This window comes from Culicoides brevitarsis, chromosome 2, assembly GCF_036172545.1.
Source record: "Culicoides brevitarsis isolate CSIRO-B50_1 chromosome 2, AGI_CSIRO_Cbre_v1, whole genome shotgun sequence".
In the NCBI taxonomy this organism is placed as follows: Eukaryota; Metazoa; Arthropoda; class Insecta; order Diptera; family Ceratopogonidae; genus Culicoides; species Culicoides brevitarsis.
The window spans coordinates 19966795-19987476 of record NC_087086.1 but is presented as its reverse complement, the minus strand read 5'-3'; the positions used below and the strand labels follow the sequence as shown (position 1 = coordinate 19987476).

General features: G+C 31.5%; 6 protein-coding genes across 6 annotated transcripts; 4 read left to right on the top strand and 2 right to left on the bottom strand.

The window, feature by feature from the left end:
- The first annotated feature begins 5879 nt into the window (after window positions 1-5879).
- Window positions 5880-13099, top strand: LOC134828693 (cyclic nucleotide-gated cation channel subunit A). The gene is made up of 11 exons (XM_063841678.1): window positions 5880-5995; window positions 6770-7064; window positions 8698-8907; window positions 9745-9785; window positions 9932-10053; window positions 10875-11728; window positions 12172-12315; window positions 12374-12440; window positions 12496-12636; window positions 12698-12848; window positions 12904-13099. Exons 1-11 carry the CDS (start codon window positions 5880-5882, stop codon window positions 13013-13015), a joined length of 2253 nt encoding a protein of 750 aa, XP_063697748.1. The 3' UTR covers window positions 13016-13099.
- A 188-nt stretch (window positions 13100-13287) lies between these two features.
- Window positions 13288-14042, top strand: LOC134832670 (mediator of RNA polymerase II transcription subunit 11). The gene is made up of 2 exons (XM_063846775.1): window positions 13288-13450; window positions 13507-14042. Exons 1-2 carry the CDS (start codon window positions 13369-13371, stop codon window positions 13980-13982), a joined length of 558 nt encoding a protein of 185 aa, XP_063702845.1. The 5' UTR covers window positions 13288-13368; the 3' UTR covers window positions 13983-14042.
- LOC134832666 (FMR1-interacting protein NUFIP1) lies at window positions 14024-15433 on the bottom strand. The gene has a single exon (XM_063846772.1). The coding sequence runs from the start codon at window positions 15323-15325 to the stop codon at window positions 14024-14026; it is 1302 nt and encodes a 433-aa protein (XP_063702842.1). The 5' UTR covers window positions 15326-15433.
- A 4-nt stretch (window positions 15434-15437) lies between these two features.
- LOC134832669 (PXMP2/4 family protein 3) lies at window positions 15438-16485 on the bottom strand. The gene has a single exon (XM_063846774.1). The coding sequence runs from the start codon at window positions 16113-16115 to the stop codon at window positions 15540-15542; it is 576 nt and encodes a 191-aa protein (XP_063702844.1). The 5' UTR covers window positions 16116-16485; the 3' UTR covers window positions 15438-15539.
- On the top strand, window positions 16363-17797 carry LOC134832668 (serine protease HTRA2, mitochondrial). The gene has a single exon (XM_063846773.1). It carries the CDS (start codon window positions 16413-16415, stop codon window positions 17643-17645), a length of 1233 nt encoding a protein of 410 aa, XP_063702843.1. The 5' UTR covers window positions 16363-16412; the 3' UTR covers window positions 17646-17797.
- Window positions 17798-18632: 835 nt separating this feature from the next.
- LOC134830007 (beta-1,4-galactosyltransferase 2) lies at window positions 18633-20205 on the top strand. The gene is made up of 2 exons (XM_063843343.1): window positions 18633-18945; window positions 19000-20205. The coding sequence occupies exons 1-2, from the start codon at window positions 18790-18792 to the stop codon at window positions 19837-19839; spliced, it is 996 nt and encodes a 331-aa protein (XP_063699413.1). The 5' UTR covers window positions 18633-18789; the 3' UTR covers window positions 19840-20205.
- The last annotated feature ends 477 nt before the right edge of the window (window positions 20206-20682 follow it).

The following is a 20682-nucleotide window of genomic DNA, read 5'->3' as shown; positions in this document are numbered from 1 at the left end:
CCAATTTAATTTTTTCTCCAAATTTAATTTTTAATTTAGGCCGCTCCAAATGAAACTCAATAGTTTTGTCCGATGCCCCATTTTAAATACGAAAATCCAATGGGGCAAAATAAAAAAAAGTTAAAAATTTCATCAAAAATTATAGATTTTTGCTATATTTTCATAATTTTTCAATTTTTAGTAATATTTGTATTGAAAATCGTATTTCGACATGAAATTTTCCTTTAAAAATAATTTTCATAAAAATTTCTGAATTTTTTTTTCAAAAAAATTTTGACTGTTATTTTTTATGATATTCAATTTTTTTCAATTTCATTTAAATGGTTTTAAATCTTTTTTCAATACCAAAATATCAATGTAAAAAACTCAAAAGAACAAAAATATTGATTAACGATCAAGTTTACTTAGTTCAAACAATTTTTTGACGTTTATTTAATATTTTTAGTTGAATATATTTTTTTTAGAATTAATAATTTAATTCTAACATAAAATATTTCGAACAAAAAAACTTCTTAAACAATTATAAAAAATTGAACAAAAATTTATGAAATTTTTGTTTTTACAATTTGGAACAGACTAATTTATTTTTTTTTTGTGATTTAGGCCGCTCCAAAATTTTTCTATGCTTTTGTCCCATGCCACATTAAAAAAATGTTAAAAATTTCACCAAAAATGGAATTTTTTTTTTTCATAAAATTAATTTTCATATTAAAAAAACGAAATTTTTGAACTTTCTTCTCTATAATTTTTAAAAAAATATTTTTCAGAATTTTTTGACAGTCATTTTCATGATTTTTTTTATTTAAATTTTTAACTTTTTAATTTCAAATTTTAAAAATGGTGGAAAAAATAATACGCGAAAATTGGCTTTAAAATGAGAGATATAATTTAATTTTGGTTAGGCAAGGGCAGAACAAAAGGCCCCCTTTTGTAGTTCAAAATGTACAAAAATTTACAGATATGATTCAAAAAATTAGATAAAAACGATTTTTATTGAGACTTCTGAACTCCACTGTACCAACCTTTTGATAAGGTAAGTTAGTAAGGTAAATCGAGAGATTCTTATTGGCTTCAAAATATATTTTTTCTTATCAATTTAAAATCCAAAATAATAAGAAATCCACTTTGAAGGACATTTCAGATAAAAATCATACCAAAATAAGTGAAAAAAGACATTTTTAAATTGTTTTTTCAAGACAAAAGAAAAATCTCACCACTTTTAAACGATTATTAGTCGGTTAAACAAGCCCAAAAACGGAAAACGCTCATTTTCAGTAATCCTCGTCACACGTGATTTTCGTTACAAAACCATCCTCTTCTTTGAAACAATAGCAAAAATCACTGTTTACATCCTTGGCCACATTATCTCCCGAGTTTCGTCTTCAATGCTAATAGTCGTCTATTGTATGCGAGTCACATACCAACAAAAAAGCCATTATTATTATTATTGTCTGCTAAAATAAGAAAAGCAACACAAAAAAAAATCTTGAATATCGATCTTTGTTGTTTTGTTTTCGCCGTTAACGAGTTCATTCAGACCACTTCACCAATATAATTTCTCTTTTTTAAAAAATCTCGCGTAAAAAGTGAAACTTTGTCTCGGATTATTTTCTAATCATCCATTTATCTATCACTTACTCCTTCGCACCGAAAAAAAATTAATATTAATAGAAAATTCTCTCGTTTCAGCTCGTTGTGTCGTCGCAGCAGAAGAAAACTACGATGCCGCCTCATATAACGCACAGACCTCGCGTACAATTTCTGGTACGTTGACGCGCACATTGACTGAACGAAAAACAATCTCATGGAAGAAGGAAAATATTTTTTCACTGTTTTTATCCGTTTAGTCGTCGTGATTACATTGTCGAGTCAATATTTATTTACGGGTGCGTTCGGCTAGTCATGCTAATAGCTTAAGTTTATTACAACGATTTTCCGTATTTTTTCCATTAAAAAAAATCTAAAAAAATAAGGAAGAGAAAAATTAAATAAAAATTCAAATTAAAAAAAAATATCAAGTGAAATTTAATTTAAATTCTATTCTATTTTTCTGCTAAAGTGAGTTTGATCATGATAAATTACAATTTTTTTATGATAGCCTTAAAAATAAAATAAAATTATTAGAGCACAAAAAGGTGTGGAGACGCCTAGTAGTTGTAGCAAAAATTTTTGTTATTCAACAGAAAAAAGTTGTTGTGTCCAAAAACATTGAAAAGTTTTATCGCTACAACAAAAAGAAATTAATTTCTCAAGTGTTTTGGCATCGTTGGACATCTGTTACCACAGAGCATCTAAAAATGTTTTTTTCTATGTTCATTCAGAAAAGGGTCTCACTACTATTTTTGTGTGTCTCTCGCATGACATTAAGAACAATAAAGACAAATTCTAGAACAAGAAAAAATCACATCAAAAGGATCCACAGACAAAAAATTGCGATTACGTTTTTGTTGTTGTTGTTGTGAAAATACAAGAAAAATATCTTGTGTGTTGTCGAATAAGAAAATATCATAAATCAAGTAGTTTTTGCGCGTGTTTTGACGATGTCATGAACTTTTATTTCATTAAGATATCGATTTCGAAAAATAATTTATCAATTGTTTTTAGTTTCCTAGAAACTTGTGTCACTTTTTTCTTTAGATTTAAAAAAAAACAAATTTAGAATAAATAAATTCAAATTTAGTAAATTTAATTTTTTGACGAAAAATTCTAAATAATATTTTTAATTTTGATTTTTTGTAAAATAAATAAATAAAATTTAGTTTGATATTTTATTATTTAATTTAATTTACTTTTTTTTTAATTTTAAATAATAGGTAAATTAATTAATAAAAATATTTATAAATTTTATAAAATTTTTAATTTTAAATTTTTTGCATTTTTTAATTTAAAATAATTAACTAAATTAAAATTTAAAAATGAGAATTTTTGACATCAATCTAATTTTTTTGACAAAAAATAAATTAAAATAATTTTGATAAATAAAGTTAATTTTGTATGATTTTGTATCGCTTGACTCATTTTTTTTATTGTGAAAAAATTCTCCTTTACATTAAAATAATAAAAATCTATTAAAAATTAAATATTTTTTTTAAGTCTCGAAACCAAAATCGAACTTTTAGAAAAAAAATCATTTTTGATTGATTTAAATTACGACTTCAAAATTAAAAAATAAAAATTGATTAAAATTACAAAATCATTGATTTACGGTCAAAAATGCTGAAAAATAGCATTAAATAAATTAAATATTTTTTTTTATTGTTTCCCCTTTCAATCAAAAAGTCAAATAATCGAATTTAGTCGCCTAAATCAACATTCCAAAAAAAAAAAAAAGAAATTATTTTTAAATTTATTCATAAACAGTCCCGCTTAACGACAAAAAAGCGCAGAAGACGAAGACATTCCATCACAAGAAAAATTCTTAATCGACGAATAAAATGCACAGACAAACGGGTGACATTTTAATTAAAATTATTTGTTCATGTTAATCTTATTGCCATTTGGCACAAAATAGACACGAGAGAAAAAAATCAACATATTATAATATAAATTGATTTAGCAGCAACAGCAGCAGCACACGGAGAGAGCGTTTGTTTGTATCTTCTTCTTCGCTCCAAGTAAATAATAATAATGTACACATAATCATAATGACTTGGCAGCGCGCAACGCAACGCGCGAGACAACGACGACGAGGGTTGAAGGAGATGGTGATATGAGTAAACCGTTTTACGCTTGACTACTTTAATAGTGCAATTAAATTGAAATAAAATCTCCATTTAAGGAGCGAACGCGCTCTTGCGTGATGAAGATGATAAAACGCGGGAATTAAACTTGACTTTCGCATCGCAGTGATTTTCGGTCGTTAAAAAGGGAAAATAATTAGACTGCAAACAATTCAAGATATTTAGAATGTGCGGTCAAAGTTTCAAGAACAAAAATAAAGTGATAGTGGTAGATGACGGTTTTTTCCTTGTTAAGAAGGGAAATCAAGTGAAAATGGCAATGACCTTAAAATTGCTCGTTTAATTCTGAATGTGGGTACTTTCCATTTGAACATCGGGGGAAACCTTGAAAATTTATTTTTATTTCAATGAATTTTGGAATAGTTTAATTAATTACGTGTTTAAATGATGACATTCAATAAGAGTTTCAACCGACGTAGAAAAATTAAGCCTTGAGCATAATGAAGAAAATGTATCGCTACGATCAAAAATTGTGGTCTTTGTCGAACAATGAAGGAGGATTATAAAGTGTTCCTAAAATGATAAATTGCTTAAGGGTTTCAGACATTTCACAAGCTTTCATTGTTCATATTTAGTGATTATTTTTAATGTCTTTCGTGTTTATTTGTCTGTGATTTTCGCTTTTCTCTGTGTTTCGAGGAAAGTTTAACAATACAATTATTGCGAAAATAAATAAGTTTATAACAAAAACTAAAATAAACAAAAAAAAAGTGGAAAATTATGAGAGTTAAATACAAAAAGATATTTTTAATAAAAAATAAAATTGTACAGATTATTTATTAAAAGTTTCTCAATAAATATTTTTAAACATTTTTTAACTTGAATTTGTTGAACAATTTTTTTATTAATTAATTTTTTTTTATTTATTCATTTTATTTTATTTATTTTTTTTTTTTGACACACAAAAAAGACAATTGTAACCTTATTTTTATTTTGATGCATTACCTATTTTTAAAAAAATCCAAGAAAGATAAAAATTTAAAAAATATTTTTTTAAACATTTTTTTGTAAATTTCAATAAATTTTAATGAAATTCTTTTAAAAAAAATCAAATAAAAAAAAGTTTTTAGAAATAAAATTTAATATTTTTATAATTTCTGTAGGTATTTGCTGAAAATTTTTAATGAAAACACCTAAAATTTTCAGCAAATCGAGAAAATGTCAAATTTTTTGATTTATAAAAACAAACAAATAAAATTATATGAAAATTAACCGAACTTGATTTGCAAATTATCTTAATTAATATTAAGATGAAAAAAATAGTAAAAGTGTCAAAAATCGAATTATTTCCAAAATTTCCATTTAGAGAAATTTCTGCCCTAATTCTTTTTAAAATTTCTTACGATAAAAACAATAAAAACATCCTTGTCAATGTTCATTCATGCAAAACTAAACCCACATCTTCTCAAAATGAAATATTTTATCAATGAAAACCAACAAACATAACAACTTAATCCTTATGACATCACATTAGCTTACTAAAAAAATCCCCTTTTCTGAAAAAAATCCTCTTAATCCCACAGACAAAATTTACAACCTCTTCAAAAAACTGGTGAACTACATATCGTCGACAATCAGTCTAGTCTTCCAATTAAACTTTAATCAGAAAAAAACTATCACAAAGTCTTGGAAAACATCAAATAACTAACAATGTTTTGTTTTTAAAAACAGATCTTGTGTAACTGGATTAATACGTGTTATCGAATTTATCTCTTTCTAGTTCTCTGCTCGTGGCTCTTGACTGCCAGCCATTTGTTATTTAGCAAAACAAATTGGAACAATAAGATAAATGTCAACATCAACAAAGACCGAAGATTAAGTACGCAGTTTAAAAAAAAATTCTTGCATTGAAAAAAAACTTAGAAAAAAAGAAAATGGAAAAGGGATGCGAAGAATGATGTGTCTCGATAAATTTTAAAGAACGAAAAAAAAATATCTAAACGTGAGAAAGTATCATTAATCAATTTAGTTTCCTTTTTCTTTGCGTGTTTTTTTGTTTTATTTTTGTGCAAAAGACTCTTAAAAAGCGGAACGAAAAAATTTAGAAGAATAATGTGAATTAAACATTATCCGCGAAAAGTGAAACTCTTATATACATAAAATAAAAATTAAATTTATTATGCAATGTGGAGATATACAATGGCGACTCCTCGATATCGTTCGCCGTCGTTAGTGCTACCGTCGAAAACAAAGCAGCAAGAATTGGAGGATGAGCAACGATGGGAAGATGAGCACAAATTTAATATGAGCAATGGGTGAGACGAGTGACGCAAATTTTTTTATTACTTGTCGTTCCTTTTTTTGTTTCAATTTTTTTTCGTACCATTTAGGCCGCTCCAAATTAAACTCACAAATAATAAAAAAATATAATAAAATAAAAAAAAAAATTAAAACTTTATCGAAAAAAATCAGTTTTTTGTAAATTTACATTTAAAAAATTTTTTTCAAAAATAATTTAAAAATTATTTTTTTTTTAAATTAAAAGTGCAACATGAAATTCCTTCTCAAAAAATATTTTTTCATAATTAAATTGCATTAAATTTCAAAAAAAAATTACTTTAATTTTTTATGATTTTTTCATGAAATAAATAAAATTTATTACAAATACAAAAGCGAATTAAAAATAAAAACAAAAAAAAATTATTAACAGCCAAAAAATTTTTTTGAACAAAAACATTTTTTATGAAAAAGTTTTTAAAAACTTTTATTTTAATTTTGATATTTAAAAAAATCTCTTGGGACCACAAAATAAATTTGGAACAGCCTTATAATCTTTTCAACTTGACAAAAAAAAATGTTTCAAAGTCCGTCCCTTTTTATTAAAAGATGCCATAAAATCATTCTTTGTGTTAATTTGATTTTATTACCCATTACTCTAAGTCTAGTGTCTGATTTTCGCCTCAGACCTCGTAAAAATCGGTTTCTTTTATGTCACTTCATAAAATTTCTCGTCTGTCCATCCGAAAACCATTGAAACTTGTTGCCCAATGATACATAATAATAATTTTTATTTTTATGAATACTTTCAGTTTTGCCAACACCATTGCCTCGGCCGCTGCACGTGCTCGTTACCACAAGCGCTACAATGAATATTTGAAAAGTACAAATTGTCTAAGGAATTCATACGAAGTTCCCAATAACACGAATAGCTTTACGAAAAGTGAGTCAATGCTCACGACGAGACCGCATCCTGATGCACTTTTGCCGCCAAGATGTTACACGGAGGAAGAGAATGTGATGCTGAATATTGCTGCCGGAAGTGGTTTGGAAAATACCGTGCAAATTATGAAAAGTCCATTTTTGTCGGCGCAGCAAGTGAAAGAGGTAAAATTATGTTTTTGTGGAAGTTTTGTGTTTCGCAATGAAAAAATTGTGTTTCAAAGTTAAAATTTTGTTTAAAAATGTTTTCAGCATAAAAAAATTGTTTAATAATTAAATTTACTCACTTAAGCTAAATTAATTCAATATCAATTTTTTGAAATAACATTTGAAATAAATTTTGTCAAAAATAAGAAAAATTTTTAAAAATTAATTTCAAGTGAAAAATTAATATAAAAAAAATAAAAAAATATTTTTATAGAGGAATATCATCAAGTAATTTTTAAAATTCATTTTTTTCAATGAATTCAATATTTATTTAAAAAAAAAACAAATCTACAGACAAAGCAATAAATTTGATGAGGCAAAAATTAAATAAAATATTTTATTCTGATTTTTTTTTATAAAGCAAGATTTTAGTCAACCAAAATTGACTCATATTTGTCAATGTTTTTTAATATTAAATTTAAAAATATTTATCTTATTTTAAAAATTATAATTTTTGTCAGGTTTTTAACAAGAAACAATTCTCGACAAAAATTTGCATTTTAATGCAACATTTAAATTGAAAAAATATTTCTAAGAAAATTCTATTAAATTAAAAAATGAAAACACAATATGAAAAAATTAAAAAAAAAATAATTTTATTAAAAAAACCCTTCCAGAAAAACGTGACTTTCATTTTCTCACTGCATTGTTTTGTCATTTCTCTGAATCATGAGACGTGAATTTGTTACAAAATTAGTATTTTTTTTTTTGTTTTGCGAAACAAATATGAGTTATTGTTGTTTTTGTAACATAAAACCACGGCACACAAACAACAACATAAACTATTCAACATAAAATTATTGCGGGAAAGGTGCTCATAAATTTGACGTGTTTTCTTCTTTTTCACCTTTAATTTTTTTTTCAATTGAAACGAAACAAAGGGAAGCTCAACAGTTGACTTCCCTCTCTTTCTTCTCTCCTTTCCCTTCATTTTTTTTATTAGCCACCCAAGATACTCGTCATAATTACTGCAAACACTAATGAACAGCGCAAAAGTATCCTTCGATTCAACAATCGACAGCGGTACAATAGAAACGAATTCAAAGTATTGATAAAGGTCTACGAGGTACCTCGCGAGTAGTTGTTATAAATTCAACATTAAATAATATTTCTATTACACTCCTTTTAACATGAAACGACACCGTTTTCACTACAAATCGAATTATTTTATTTCAGTCGAACGTTTGTCGTACTGATGGTCGCGCGCGCGAGACTTGAACAATTATTGAAAAATTACTTTTTGAATATTAATTGATGTCATAATTTAGTCGATAATGGACATGAGCATTTCTTTCGCTTATTGATTAGCCATTGTTTTAGTTCTTCACCTGCTCGGTCTGACGGCGGTTTTCATGTTGAGCTGAAAGAAAAAAATAAAATTGAGCGGAAGTGGAATTTTTCCTCATTTTTTCAGTTAAAGAAGGACTAAAGAGCAATGAAATAAGAAATTTATTGTGAAAAAAATAAAGAAAAATTTAAATAGTAGTCTTGACTAAACAAATAAATGGCGGTATGAATGTCGAGAACAATTGAAGGCATTTTATAAAAATTAAATTTGCATTTTTTGCTCTCTTTTTCATCCATTTCGCAGAAACAGAAAAGTCGATCAGTGTTTCGACGTGTCTACAATGTACTACGGTATCGCATATCAGATGTAAATAGCACCAAACCGGGGGATTTTTTCTTTTCGACGACGAAGGATAGTGAAAGTGTTGCAAATGCAGCGAACGATAAGAAGGATAAGCCGGTGGAAGTTGTTAGTCGGCTGTCATTTGATCCATCGTTGCCAGCTTATTATCGGGTAAGGCTTTTATTAAATTTATTTTGAGAAAAATTTGTGATAAAAAGTGAAATGAAAATCTTTAAAAAATTATTTAAAAAAAAATGTAAAAGTGGATTAAATTATCAAGACCTATGTGTTGAAAAGTTATTAAAGTTTAAAATTTTTAAATTTAAAAAAAAAATAATTTCAAATTATTAAATTCGAAAAATTCAAAATTTTATTTTTCAACATTTTTTTTATCTTTCTAGATTTTTTTAAAATATTTTTTTAGATTATTTTATTTTTATTTTATTTAAATATTTATTTATTTATTTTTTTTGTGAAGAAATAAAACTAGTTTAATTATACTAGATTTTTTCCTAATTTTAATTTTCAAAGAAAATTATTTTAAGATATTTTATGAGAAAATATTTTTTTTTTAATTTTAAATTAAATATCGAGAATTAAACAATTTTAAGTTTGCTTGGATTTTTTCTTCTGTTTTGGGAAAAAATTATTAATTAAAAATCCTTAATTTATCACTTCAATTAAAATCATTAATTTGAACAATTTTTCACCGAAACCCATTAATTTTTCCCTTAATTAAAGCGAAAATCCCACAAAAACGCAATAATTGCTCCAATTTCTGCAATAAATTCAGTCATAACTGCCCTCATACCTTTCAACTTGCTATTGCCAATTTCAAGGTTTATTAATTAGGTCTGGCACATACGTCATGAAATTACTTGTCCATAAATTGACATAAACAAAGGCGACGCACACAAATAAACAAATAAAAACACGAAAAAAAGTGAACTCACTTAAATAAAGAAATTAATATTCTTCTCTCGTGCATTCATTCATGTACTTTTTCAGTGGCTGTCTATTGTATCGCTAGCAGTTTTGTACAACGTCATGTAAGTAAATGTTCGCACACGCATTTATTTTTCGATGATTGACATGAATTTCTATAAATCTTGTCGTTTATTTGGTCTTTTCATTCGTTACGTAATTAATTGGCGATAAATTTTTGTTTTATTCTTCCGTTTTATGTGACGATTAGATTTGTGATTGGACGTGCTGTTTTCTGGGACATCAACAAAAAGGCACCGGGCATGTGGTTCACGTTTGATTACATCGCCGATTTGATTTATATCTGTGACACTGTTGTGCATTGCCATGAAGGTAAGAGCCCTATATTGACATTTTTAGCGCATTGCGAAGAAAAAAAATGCGAAATTAACGGTGGTGGTGTGTTAAGTCACGTGGTTTGAAATTTTTTAGGTCACGTGGTTTGAAATTTTTTTTAGACCACGTGGCTTGAAAATTTCTCAGGTTTAAAAAGTTTTTAGATCACGAAGTTTAATTTTTTTTTATATCACGTAGTTTTAAAATTCTTTAAGTTACAAAAAACAAATTAAGGTCACGTGGTTTGAAAAAAATTTCAGATCACGTGGTTTGAAAAAATTTCAGATCACGTGGTTTGAAAAGATCTCAGATCACGTGGCTTAAAAGATCTCTCAAATCACGTGGATTGAAAAAACTCAGGTCACGTGGTTTAAAAAGAACTCAAATCACGAGGTTTAATTTTTTTTAGATCACGTGGTTTGAAAATAAAAATGTTAAGGTCACGTGATTTGAAAAAAAATTGAGGTCACGTGGTTTGAAAAATTTTTAGGTGACGTGGTTTGAAAGTTTTGTTTTAGACCACGTGGCTTGTAAATTTCTTAGGTCTTGATTTAAAAAGTTTTCAAATCATGAGGTTTAATTTTTTTTATATCACGCAGTTTGAAATTTTTTTAAGGTCACGTGGTTAAAAGATTTAAAAAAAAAACCACGTGGTTAACAAAATGAAAATGCGATAATATCTTTAGATCTTCTCTAAACGATAACTTTTCGCATTTTTAATTGTTATTCACCACCATCTCCATTTCTGTGGCAGAGAGAAAAATAAATAAATATAATTAAACGTGCTTCAATTAATGCAAACAATATATTTTGCGTAGGTTACTTGGATCAAGGATTGCTGGTACGCGACGCGAGCAAGTTGCGAAAGAATTATTTCGGCTCGAAGAAATGGTACACGGATTTCGCGTCGTTTGTCCCGACTGATGTGATCTACTTTTGGTGGCATCCGTCATCGTGCAGCAGTGTTCGAGTGCCATGTCCCGTAATTATCCGACTAAATCGCATGTTTCGCTTGCCACGACTGCTCGAGTGGTTTGATCGCACAGAAACTCAAACAGGATACCCGAATGCGTTTCGCATCTGCAAAGTTGTGTTGGTCATTTTGATCCTCATCCACTGGAATGCCTGCTTTTATTTTGCGATTTCTTACGCACTTGGCTTCGGGTCGGATAATTGGGTCTACAATCTCAATGGAGCTCGAAATGCGTCACTTTCGCGACAATATATCTACAGTTTTTACTGGTCAACGCTCACTTTGACCACAATTGGCGAGACTCCGACACCCGAAAATGACGCAGAATATCTCTTCGTGGTCGGCGATTTTCTTGCGGGAGTTTTGATCTTCGCTACCATCGTCGGTAACATCGGTTCTATGATTTCGAACATGAATTTGGCGCGAGTTGAGTTCCAAAATCGCATGGATGGGGTCAAGCAGTACATGGCCTTCCGTAAAGTGGGACATGAACTCGAAGCGCGCGTTATTCGTTGGTTTGCTTACACATGGTCGCAGAGTGGAGCATTAGACGAGGAACGAGTGTTGGCAGCATTACCCGATAAATTGAAGGCGGAAATTGCTATTCGAGTGCATATGGACACGTTACGTCAAGTGAGGATTTTTCAAGATTGCGAGCCGGGATTATTGGAAGCACTCGTACTAAAATTGAAGCTTCAAGTGAGTTTTTTTATTTGTTTGAGTAAACAAAGCCTCTATAAAGTTATTTAAGAATTTTGTCCCACAAATTTTTCAAAAAAATAAAAAAAATGGTTTTGAAATACTATTTTTAAATTAAATTAAATTTTTATTCAAATTTTAAAATTAAAAATTGATTAAAATTGAATTAATTAAAATTAAAATTAAATTATTAAACAATTAAAATTAAAATTAAAATTAAAAAAAAAATTAAATTAAATTTGGAAAAATATAAAACAAAAATTAAAAAAAAAAATTAAAAAAAAATTAACTTAAAAATTAAAATTAAAAAAAACCCAAAAACGATAATTTTTAGAATTTTTTTTTTTGAAATTTTTAATTTTTTAATTAAGACAAGGAACAAAAAAATATATATTAAATGAAAATCGACCTAGAAATATAAAAAAATATTTTTTTTGTAATAGATTTTCAGTCCGGGCGATTACATTTGCCGCAAAGGAGATGTCGGAAAGGAAATGTACATTGTCAAAAGTGGTAAATTAAGCGTTGTAGGAGATGATGGTACCACAGTTTTCGTCACTTTAGGTGCTGGATCTGTATTTGGAGAGGTAAATTTAAATTTTCACTTCAAAAATTTCAATTAACCACCTTTAAACTTTATTTTAGGTGTCAGTTTTGGACATTCCGGGCAACAAAACAGGAAATCGACGTACCGCAAATGTCCGTTCAAGCGGTAAATGTACCAAAATATCACAAAAACATCCATTAACTGTCCTTTTCTATTGTAGGATATTCCGATTTATTCTGTTTATCAAAGCGTGATTTGTGGGAGACCCTTGCTGATTACCCAGAAGCTCGTCAATTGTTAACAGAACGTGGTTGTCAGTTACTGCGCAAGGATAATTTGCTCGATGAGGATATTTTTGCATGTAAATTTTCAATTTTTCATAAAAAATTCAATATTTTTTTTATAAATTTTTTTTTCAATAGTGTCCCAGAAGAACCAAGATCCGATAGAATATGGCATCGAAAAGTTGGAAACCAGCGTTGAAAACATTAACGACCGATTAGCGAGACTTTTAGCAGAGTATGCCGCGTCACAGGCCAAGTTGAAACAACGTATTTCTCGTTTAGAGGAGGAGTAAGTGAATTTTTAAACAATTTTTTATAATTTTTTTGTAATTTTTTAATTTTAGTAGTCGTTCGAAGACATCAAAGAGATCTCTGAAGCATCGTCATTCATCGTCTTCGACGTCATCTAGGCCAGGAACGAGCGATTCAACAAAAAGAAAAGAAAGAACGTTATAAAGATGAACGGTTTCAACGTGTTGCACAATAGTGGCCTTGTATTCTTTTTAAAAAAATAAATTAGATTAGAAGTTATGGATTAAGAGAGAGAGATATATATGAAAATTCAATAAATTATTAGTTAAAAGTTAAATTTTGGAAGTTTTTATATGAAAAGGCGCCACACGTGATATTCTTTGAGCCGTTATTGGGGGCGATTACAGACTTTTTAACATTTTTCGGCTTTCCAGTCACGATCCTCTTATAAAAATCCATTATTCGTTACTAACCTCATTCATCAAAACAATCAAATCCGGCTTGTAATCGTTTATTTTTCGCATTTTTCATCAATTTTAACCACTTTTCCGGCAATCATGGCAACTCGAAACCCTTTAGACAAGATCGAAATCTTGGATTCCATTGAAAAAGACATCATCACATGTTTAACGAGTGCAGGTAAGTCAAAAATTTTAAAAAATTCTTCCGAAATTCAACTTTTTCCTTCATCACAGGCAGCGTTTTGCAAGAACTCGGCAAAGATAAATCCAGTCTCAAGTCTGTCGAGAACCACACGACGCAATTTTTAAAGTCCCTGAATCTCGTGGAGACTAAACTCACGGAACAAGTCAATTATCTCACGCAAGTTAGTACGGGACAACCGCACGAAGGCTCAGGCTATGCTTCCGCCAAAGTGCTCCAAATGGCATGGCATCGAATTCATCACGTGAAGAGTCGAGTGCGCGAATTGGACGAATCAAAGACAAAATATTTGCAAAATCAGGCACGTTCGCGGATGATTGGTGGCGTGACGCCGGGTCAAAGTGCCGCGCAAAACGGTAATATGGGAGTCGTGAATGCAGCAAATGCTGGAAATCAACAGCAGCAGCAACAACAACAGCAGCCGATGCAGCAAGGAGGCGGCGGGGGATCAACTCCGGTGCAACAACAGCCGAACGGGGGAAGTGGAGGGACGCAATCTACCTCTTAAATTAATTTTTAAGATTTTTTTTTAGTATTAAATTTTTAATTTTATTCATTTTTGTCATTATTTGAGGTGTTTTCTTCAGTTAAAGCTGGATTTTCTGTGCAGCTGTTCTCAGATCCGATCCCGAAAAACTTATTTTCGACCACAAACCTCACACATTGCAACAAAACGTTTCTCTCGTGACGAATTTCCGGCTGTAGCAGCTTTTCCAACATTGTATTTTGATATCTTCGGTACCGACTGTACCACGGAGGTCTTTGTGCTTGACGTTTTGAGCTCGATGGTCTCGGTTTTGGCACTTTTTCTTTATTTTTCTCTGTTTCCACGGCAATTTCTTCTGTTTGTGTCTCGTCTTTTGAATGTTTTCTCTTCCGTTGTCGCTTTTTCGATGAATTTTCGTTTGAAACATCTTTCGGCGGCGGTTCATGGTTCGGTGTCGACGCAATTTCCGCATCTGTGAAAGGATCAATTTTCACAATTGGCGTCTCTTCGGGTCTTTCATCGTCTGGAATTTCATTTTTTGGCGTTTCTAATGGATTTTCTTCGATTTCTTCTTCGTCAGACTCGGATCCGCTGCCATACGAGCCTAAAAATGATAAGGCACTTGTCTGTTTCAGCACTAGAGTTCGCTCGTAATTCGTTAAGGTCGAAGTTCCTTTGAATTTTGGAAGGCCATTTAATGTTTCCGCATCCTCTTCGACCGTTTTTGGTTCCTCAACTGGTTCAATTGGCACAAATTTCTTGCTAGGAGGGAATTTTTTCTTCCGTTCCTGCCACGAATTGTCGTGATTTTCCCTTTTCTGTGTCGGTTGTCGTCGTTCTTCCTTCCTGCCGAACCGCGATTTCGATTCTTGAAGTCGTTCGCCGCGTTTAATCCGCTCTTCCTGCGCTTGTTGTCTCGCCAGAATATTCTGCGTCGTCGGATATCGCTTTTTCCGAGCTTCCTTCCACTCATTTATCTCTTCGGGCGTATAAACGCGCGGTTTGATGCCCATTAGCTCGCGATGCGTTTGCATTTTGTGCTTGTCAAGTTGATCCGTGGTGCGAAACGAGCGATCACAAAAGTCACAAAAAACAGAAGGCTCCGGTAGAGGTGGCGGGACGACGGGTTTCTTGTACGCGGGACGTTCCATAACGAGTTCTTTGTATGTCGGAGCGGGTTTTGGCAGGAATTTCGGAGCAATTGTCGAGCCTCGTAGTCCGTACATCGGCGGAGGTTGCAAAGAGCCTTTTAACAGCATCCCGGCTGGCGTTGAAAAGTGTGGCGTCGTCAAACGTTGATACAGATCCGGAATTTTTGGCGTCGGCAGCTTCGGTTTTTGAAAATCGTCTGGATTTTGAGACATTTTTAGTCGAAATTAAAGACGACGAGCATGGAAATGTGTTCAAAAATCAAAACAATACTTCGTCCGTACACGTTTCTATAGAAAATGACACTTTCATTCAAAAATTATCATAAAAATCGTTATAAAAAATCAACTTTATTCCAAATGTAATAAAAAAAATCAATAATTTCCTTAAAAATTTGCACCAAAACCCCTTTTTCTCACTTGAAATGCTCTAAAATTCATTTTTTTCGCTACTGCTCGAGCGTTTCTTGGCTGCAGCCTTTCTCTTTTGCGCCAAATAAATCGTCCAGAAGACTCCGATCAAGTTCGTGACCAAAACACGCATCATCGGATGCACATATTTGAAGTTCACATACACCGGGATCGTCAAATATGTCCAATTAGCGGTCAATACCTTCTTGTAGAGCGCCAACATCTTCCGCTGAGCTTGATCTGGTGTCGCTCCCTCGAACAAACTGAGGAAATACAAAGAAATCACCGTAAAAATTGGCGTGTACATGAATCGTTGCATCAAAAATTGCATCATTTTGCGGTTTTTCATGTTTTTTGTGACTTTCTCGATGAACGAGTAGAAGTAATGAGGGCAAGTTCCACCGAAAACCAGTCCAAAAGCCCCGTAAGCCACCAAGGAGTTGTAATCCAAGTCATCTCCGGAAATTCGTTGTGCGATGTAATTGGCTCCGAGTGAAAGAGTCGCTGCCGTCAGGGATTTCGTCAACACGGGATTTGTGTAAAGCTTTTCAAAGTAAATGCCGAGCAAGTTGTAGATTGGTTTGGAGAGAGCCATTGTTCAAAATAACAAAGATAAGGATTAACCTTTGGAATGTACGTAAAAATGGACGTAATTAATTGAAGAAACTTTTCTGCTTCGAGATTTTTGAGCAGTTTCTTGACTTTTTTACGTTAAAATTTTAATTTTACAATTTTTTAGGCGAATTTTCGTCAATTATTTGTGAATTTTTGGATTCTGTTCCAAAAATAAAATGATACAAAAAAAATTCAACTTGGCACCGCCAGATGGAGTGTTGACGTGCAACGAATCAGCTGTTTTTTGTTGTTTTGGTGATTTTCAGCAATTTTCAGCATGAATTTGGCTCGAGTTGTCCGTTCCGCGATTCGTGAGACCTCAAAAATCAATCCTCGCCCATCTGTTCATGTATTTTTCTCTCAAAAGAAGGAATATCATGACGAACGAAGACATCAACGTCGCTGGATTTATGCACCTGTTGGAATAGCAGCTTTCGCAACACTTTTGGCAAACGACAACATAAGAGAAATTTTCCCGGATTTCATGCCAAAAGTCTATGCAGCAACAAAATTTTCGAAAACCTTGACGGGACATCGTGAAAAATTCAATTTTATCGCTGATGTCGTTGATATTTCGGCTCCCACCGTGGTCTACATCGAAATTAAAGACGCAAAGCGTGTGGATTTCTTCACCGGCGAGCGTTTAACTATCAGTAATGGATCTGGCTTCATCGTCGACTCCAACGGACTCATCCTGACAAATGCCCACGTCGTCATCAATAAGCCACATTCGATGGTGAACGTAAAATTACATGACGGACGAACGTTTCCCGGCTTTGTGGAAGATGTTGATCCCTCCTCCGATCTTGCTACAATCCGAATTCAGTGTAATCACTTGCCAGCGATGAAACTCGGGCAATCGGCTGATTTACGAGCCGGCGAATGGGTTGTCGCCATGGGAAGTCCTTTAAGTTTAAATAATACCGTGACAGCGGGCGTTGTGAGTAGCACCGAACGTGCCTCCGCCGAACTCGGGATTCGTGGAAAGGACATCAATTACATTCAAACTGACGCTGCCATCACATTTGGAAACAGTGGAGGTCCCCTCGTAAATTTGGATGGCGAAGCAATTGGCATTAACACGATGAAGGTGACACCAGGCATTAGTTTTGCAATTCCAATTGATTATGCGAAAGAATTTCTCGTAAAATCGGCAGAAAGAAGGAAATCTGGTGTGGCAGCTGGAGATCGACCGTTGGTGAGACGTTACATGGGCATCACGATGCTTTCGCTAACGCCGGAGATACTGCAGGAACTGAAACAAAGACATCATGATGTTCCAGACCATATTAGTTCCGGAATTTTGGTGTGGAAAGTGATTATTGGATCGCCAGCGCATGCGGGAGATTTGACGCCGGGCGACATCATCACGGAAATTAATGGCAAACAGGTGAAAACGAGCTCTGACGTTTATGCGGTGCTCGCACAAAAGGAAAGAGACTTAAAAATGACCGTGTATCGCGGTAAAAAACAACTGAAACTCGTTGTTAGACCAGAAGATCCGGAATAAGCTTTTAACGAAATGTCCCCAAAAGTGCTTTCTTATTTGAAAATTGTAGAAAAATTAATAAATGTTGACTTAATTTAATTGTTTGACTTTTTATCAACCTTTTCGATTTTGACGAAAAAAAAATTCAGGAGAAATAATAAAATTTTATTTAAAAATTAAAATTATTTTTTTTTATTTGTCATGACCATTAAATAAAAAAATTGTGAAAAATTGTAAAAAAATTTGCAAATTAAATAAGCAAAAAAAAAAATAAAATAAGCATGAATAAGTTTAAGAAATTTTGTAAAATTTTTTGACCGTAAGTCGATGATTTTTTATTTTTAATTATTTTTGGTTTGCGTTACTTAAAAATTTTAAGTTCAGTTCGTAGAAAATTCGTCGAAATTCGAACAAAAATGATTTTTTTCATTAAATAAAATCGACTAAATTTTAATGACGAAATTTTTATAAAAAAAATAAATTTAATTTTATTTCTGTAGAATTTTAGGCCGCTTTAAATTTATTACCTACGAACTTTTTGTCCCAAAATTTTTTTTAAATTGGGGAGGAACAAAAAAAAAGGTTTGAAATACTTTTTCATACAAAATCATAAAATTTAAACAATTTTTGATCATTAGGTAATTAATATTGAGATTTGATATTTTAAAATTGATCCCAATATATTTATAGCTAAAAATTTTAAAAGAATCATAAAAATAAATTTCAAAAATTTTTATAAAATATTTTTTTAAAAACATTTTTAGAAAGAGAAAAAAATTCATGTAAAAATACAATATTCAATACAAAAAACTTTGAAAATTTATAAAAAAAACTGTAAAAATATTTGAAAATTTCTTTAAAAATATGAAAGAAATTTTAGCACCTTAAAGCAAAATTTTAATAAAAAAATGGAAAAATAATTTTTTTCCCTGATATTTTTTTGTCAAAACTAAATTTAACGAATTTTCGAACATTTTTGATTCAAATAATTTTTTTCGGATGACAGTGATGCCTGCGATGTGTCATGGGTTTTTGTTCAAAGCCGTGAAAAACAAGTAACCAGGAAAACAGTGAAAAATCCTGGAAAAGGAAATGGCATAAAAATCAATCAAACCAAAAAGCAGCTTTTCTCGAACAAACTCAACTCGAACTTCCCGTTTCCACGATGATCAAGCACAAAGTGTTCCGTGCAGCTGTGAAGCGCTTTTGCTGCATCACAAAACAACAATTTTACATGTTTCTCGGCTACTTGGTCATCCTCTTGATTTTCTGCTGGCCTTCGCGGTTCGCCACTCACTACGAGTTCATCCAACGCGAACAAGTAAGTTTCAGTCTTTTCGCGCTAAAAGCCTTGTTAACTTTGATAAATTTCCAGATTTTATCGAATCTCGTGGAAAAAACGACACGCAACGTCACCTTGTCGCAAGCGGTGGGCCCGAAATGCGATTACTACGACGTAATTGATGAGAATCTCTACATGTGGCGCTTGCCCTTCACCGAATCCATCCTCAACAACTACAATCTCCGTTTGGGCGGCGAATATTTGCCGTCCGATTGTGCGCCCCGCTACTCGACTGCCGTCATTGTGCCATATCGCCAGCGTGAGACACAGTTAAAGCAATTCCTTGTGTACATCCACAACTTTTTGCGACGTCAACGCATCCATTATCGCATCTTTGTCATCGAGCAGTACGACCCGAAGCCCTTTAATCGCGCCAAACTCTTCAATATCGGTGCCATGTACGCAATGAAATTGGAATTTCCGTGTCTCATAATGCAAGATGTGGATTTGTTGCCCATGAATTTGGGACATATGTACGCTTGCACACCGCGTCCTCGGCACATGAGTAGCGCACTTGATAATTTTCGCTACAAACTTTTGTACTACGGACTTTTTGGCGGCGCCATTGCCGTGGAATCTCAAGTTTTTCTCAAAGTTAATGGCTTTAGCAATTTGTTTAGTGGCTGGGGAGGCGAGGACGACGACTTTTATGGACGCTTGAAGGCAAATCACGTGGATATTTGTCGTTTTGAGCCGGATTACAGTCGATTTACGATGCTGAAGCACAAGAAGGAGCATCCCAGCAGCGAGAGACACACTTTTCTCGTTAACGGGTATCTGCGGTACCACACAGACGGCTTGAATTCGCTCGTTTACAAGGAAGTTGCCGTCAAGATGCACAATTTGTTCACGCATATCCTCGTTGAAACCTGAATTTCGTTGGAAATTCCTAGAAAACGGACGTTTTTGCTTGCGTTTTAGTCAGCAACGTGATTGATTTCAATTTTTTAGGAGGATCAACCACACAAAACAGATCTTAGTGAATTGCTCAACACTCAATTTAGAGAAGAATTGTGATTTTTCGTGAAAAACAAGCATTTTTCCAAAGATTTAAAAGTAATTTTAGTCTTAGACCGTAAAATTTGTAGCCTTAGAGAAGTCTGCTTGTGATTTGGTAGGCTTTCACATGACAAAAAGTTAATTAGTAGGTAATAAATTTGACAATTTTGTGCTTTCAAAAATTGATTTTTTATGGAAACTTACCTAAAATTTACTCAACGTTCATAAAAAAGGTTTATCCTAAAATATTTATATTCTAACTATTTTAGGCTGTTCCAAATGAAACCCAAAAGATTTTTCAATAAAATCCAAAAATTAAAATAAAAAAAAAACAATATTCGAACTTTCATAAGCTTTATCTTATAAAATCGTTAAAAAAGGATAAAAAGATTTTTAAATTTTTATTTCCTAAATCAAATGGGAAAAATCAAATAAAAAAAAGAGTTAAAATTTTATCAAGAATGATTTTTATTTTTTATATCATCGTTTAAAATTTTCTCTTAAAATTTATTTTCGTATTTTTAATTATTTTTCGTGAAATATTTTTATATTTAATTGTTCAATTTTTTTCAAAGAAAAAGAACTTCAATTTTTTTTTATTTTTGTTCTAACAAAAAAAAAAAAACAAAAAATTTTGAAAGTTCAGAGTAATTTTTTTTACATTTTTTTATACGACAAAAATTAAAATAATTAACTTAATAAAACATTTTAAGTCAC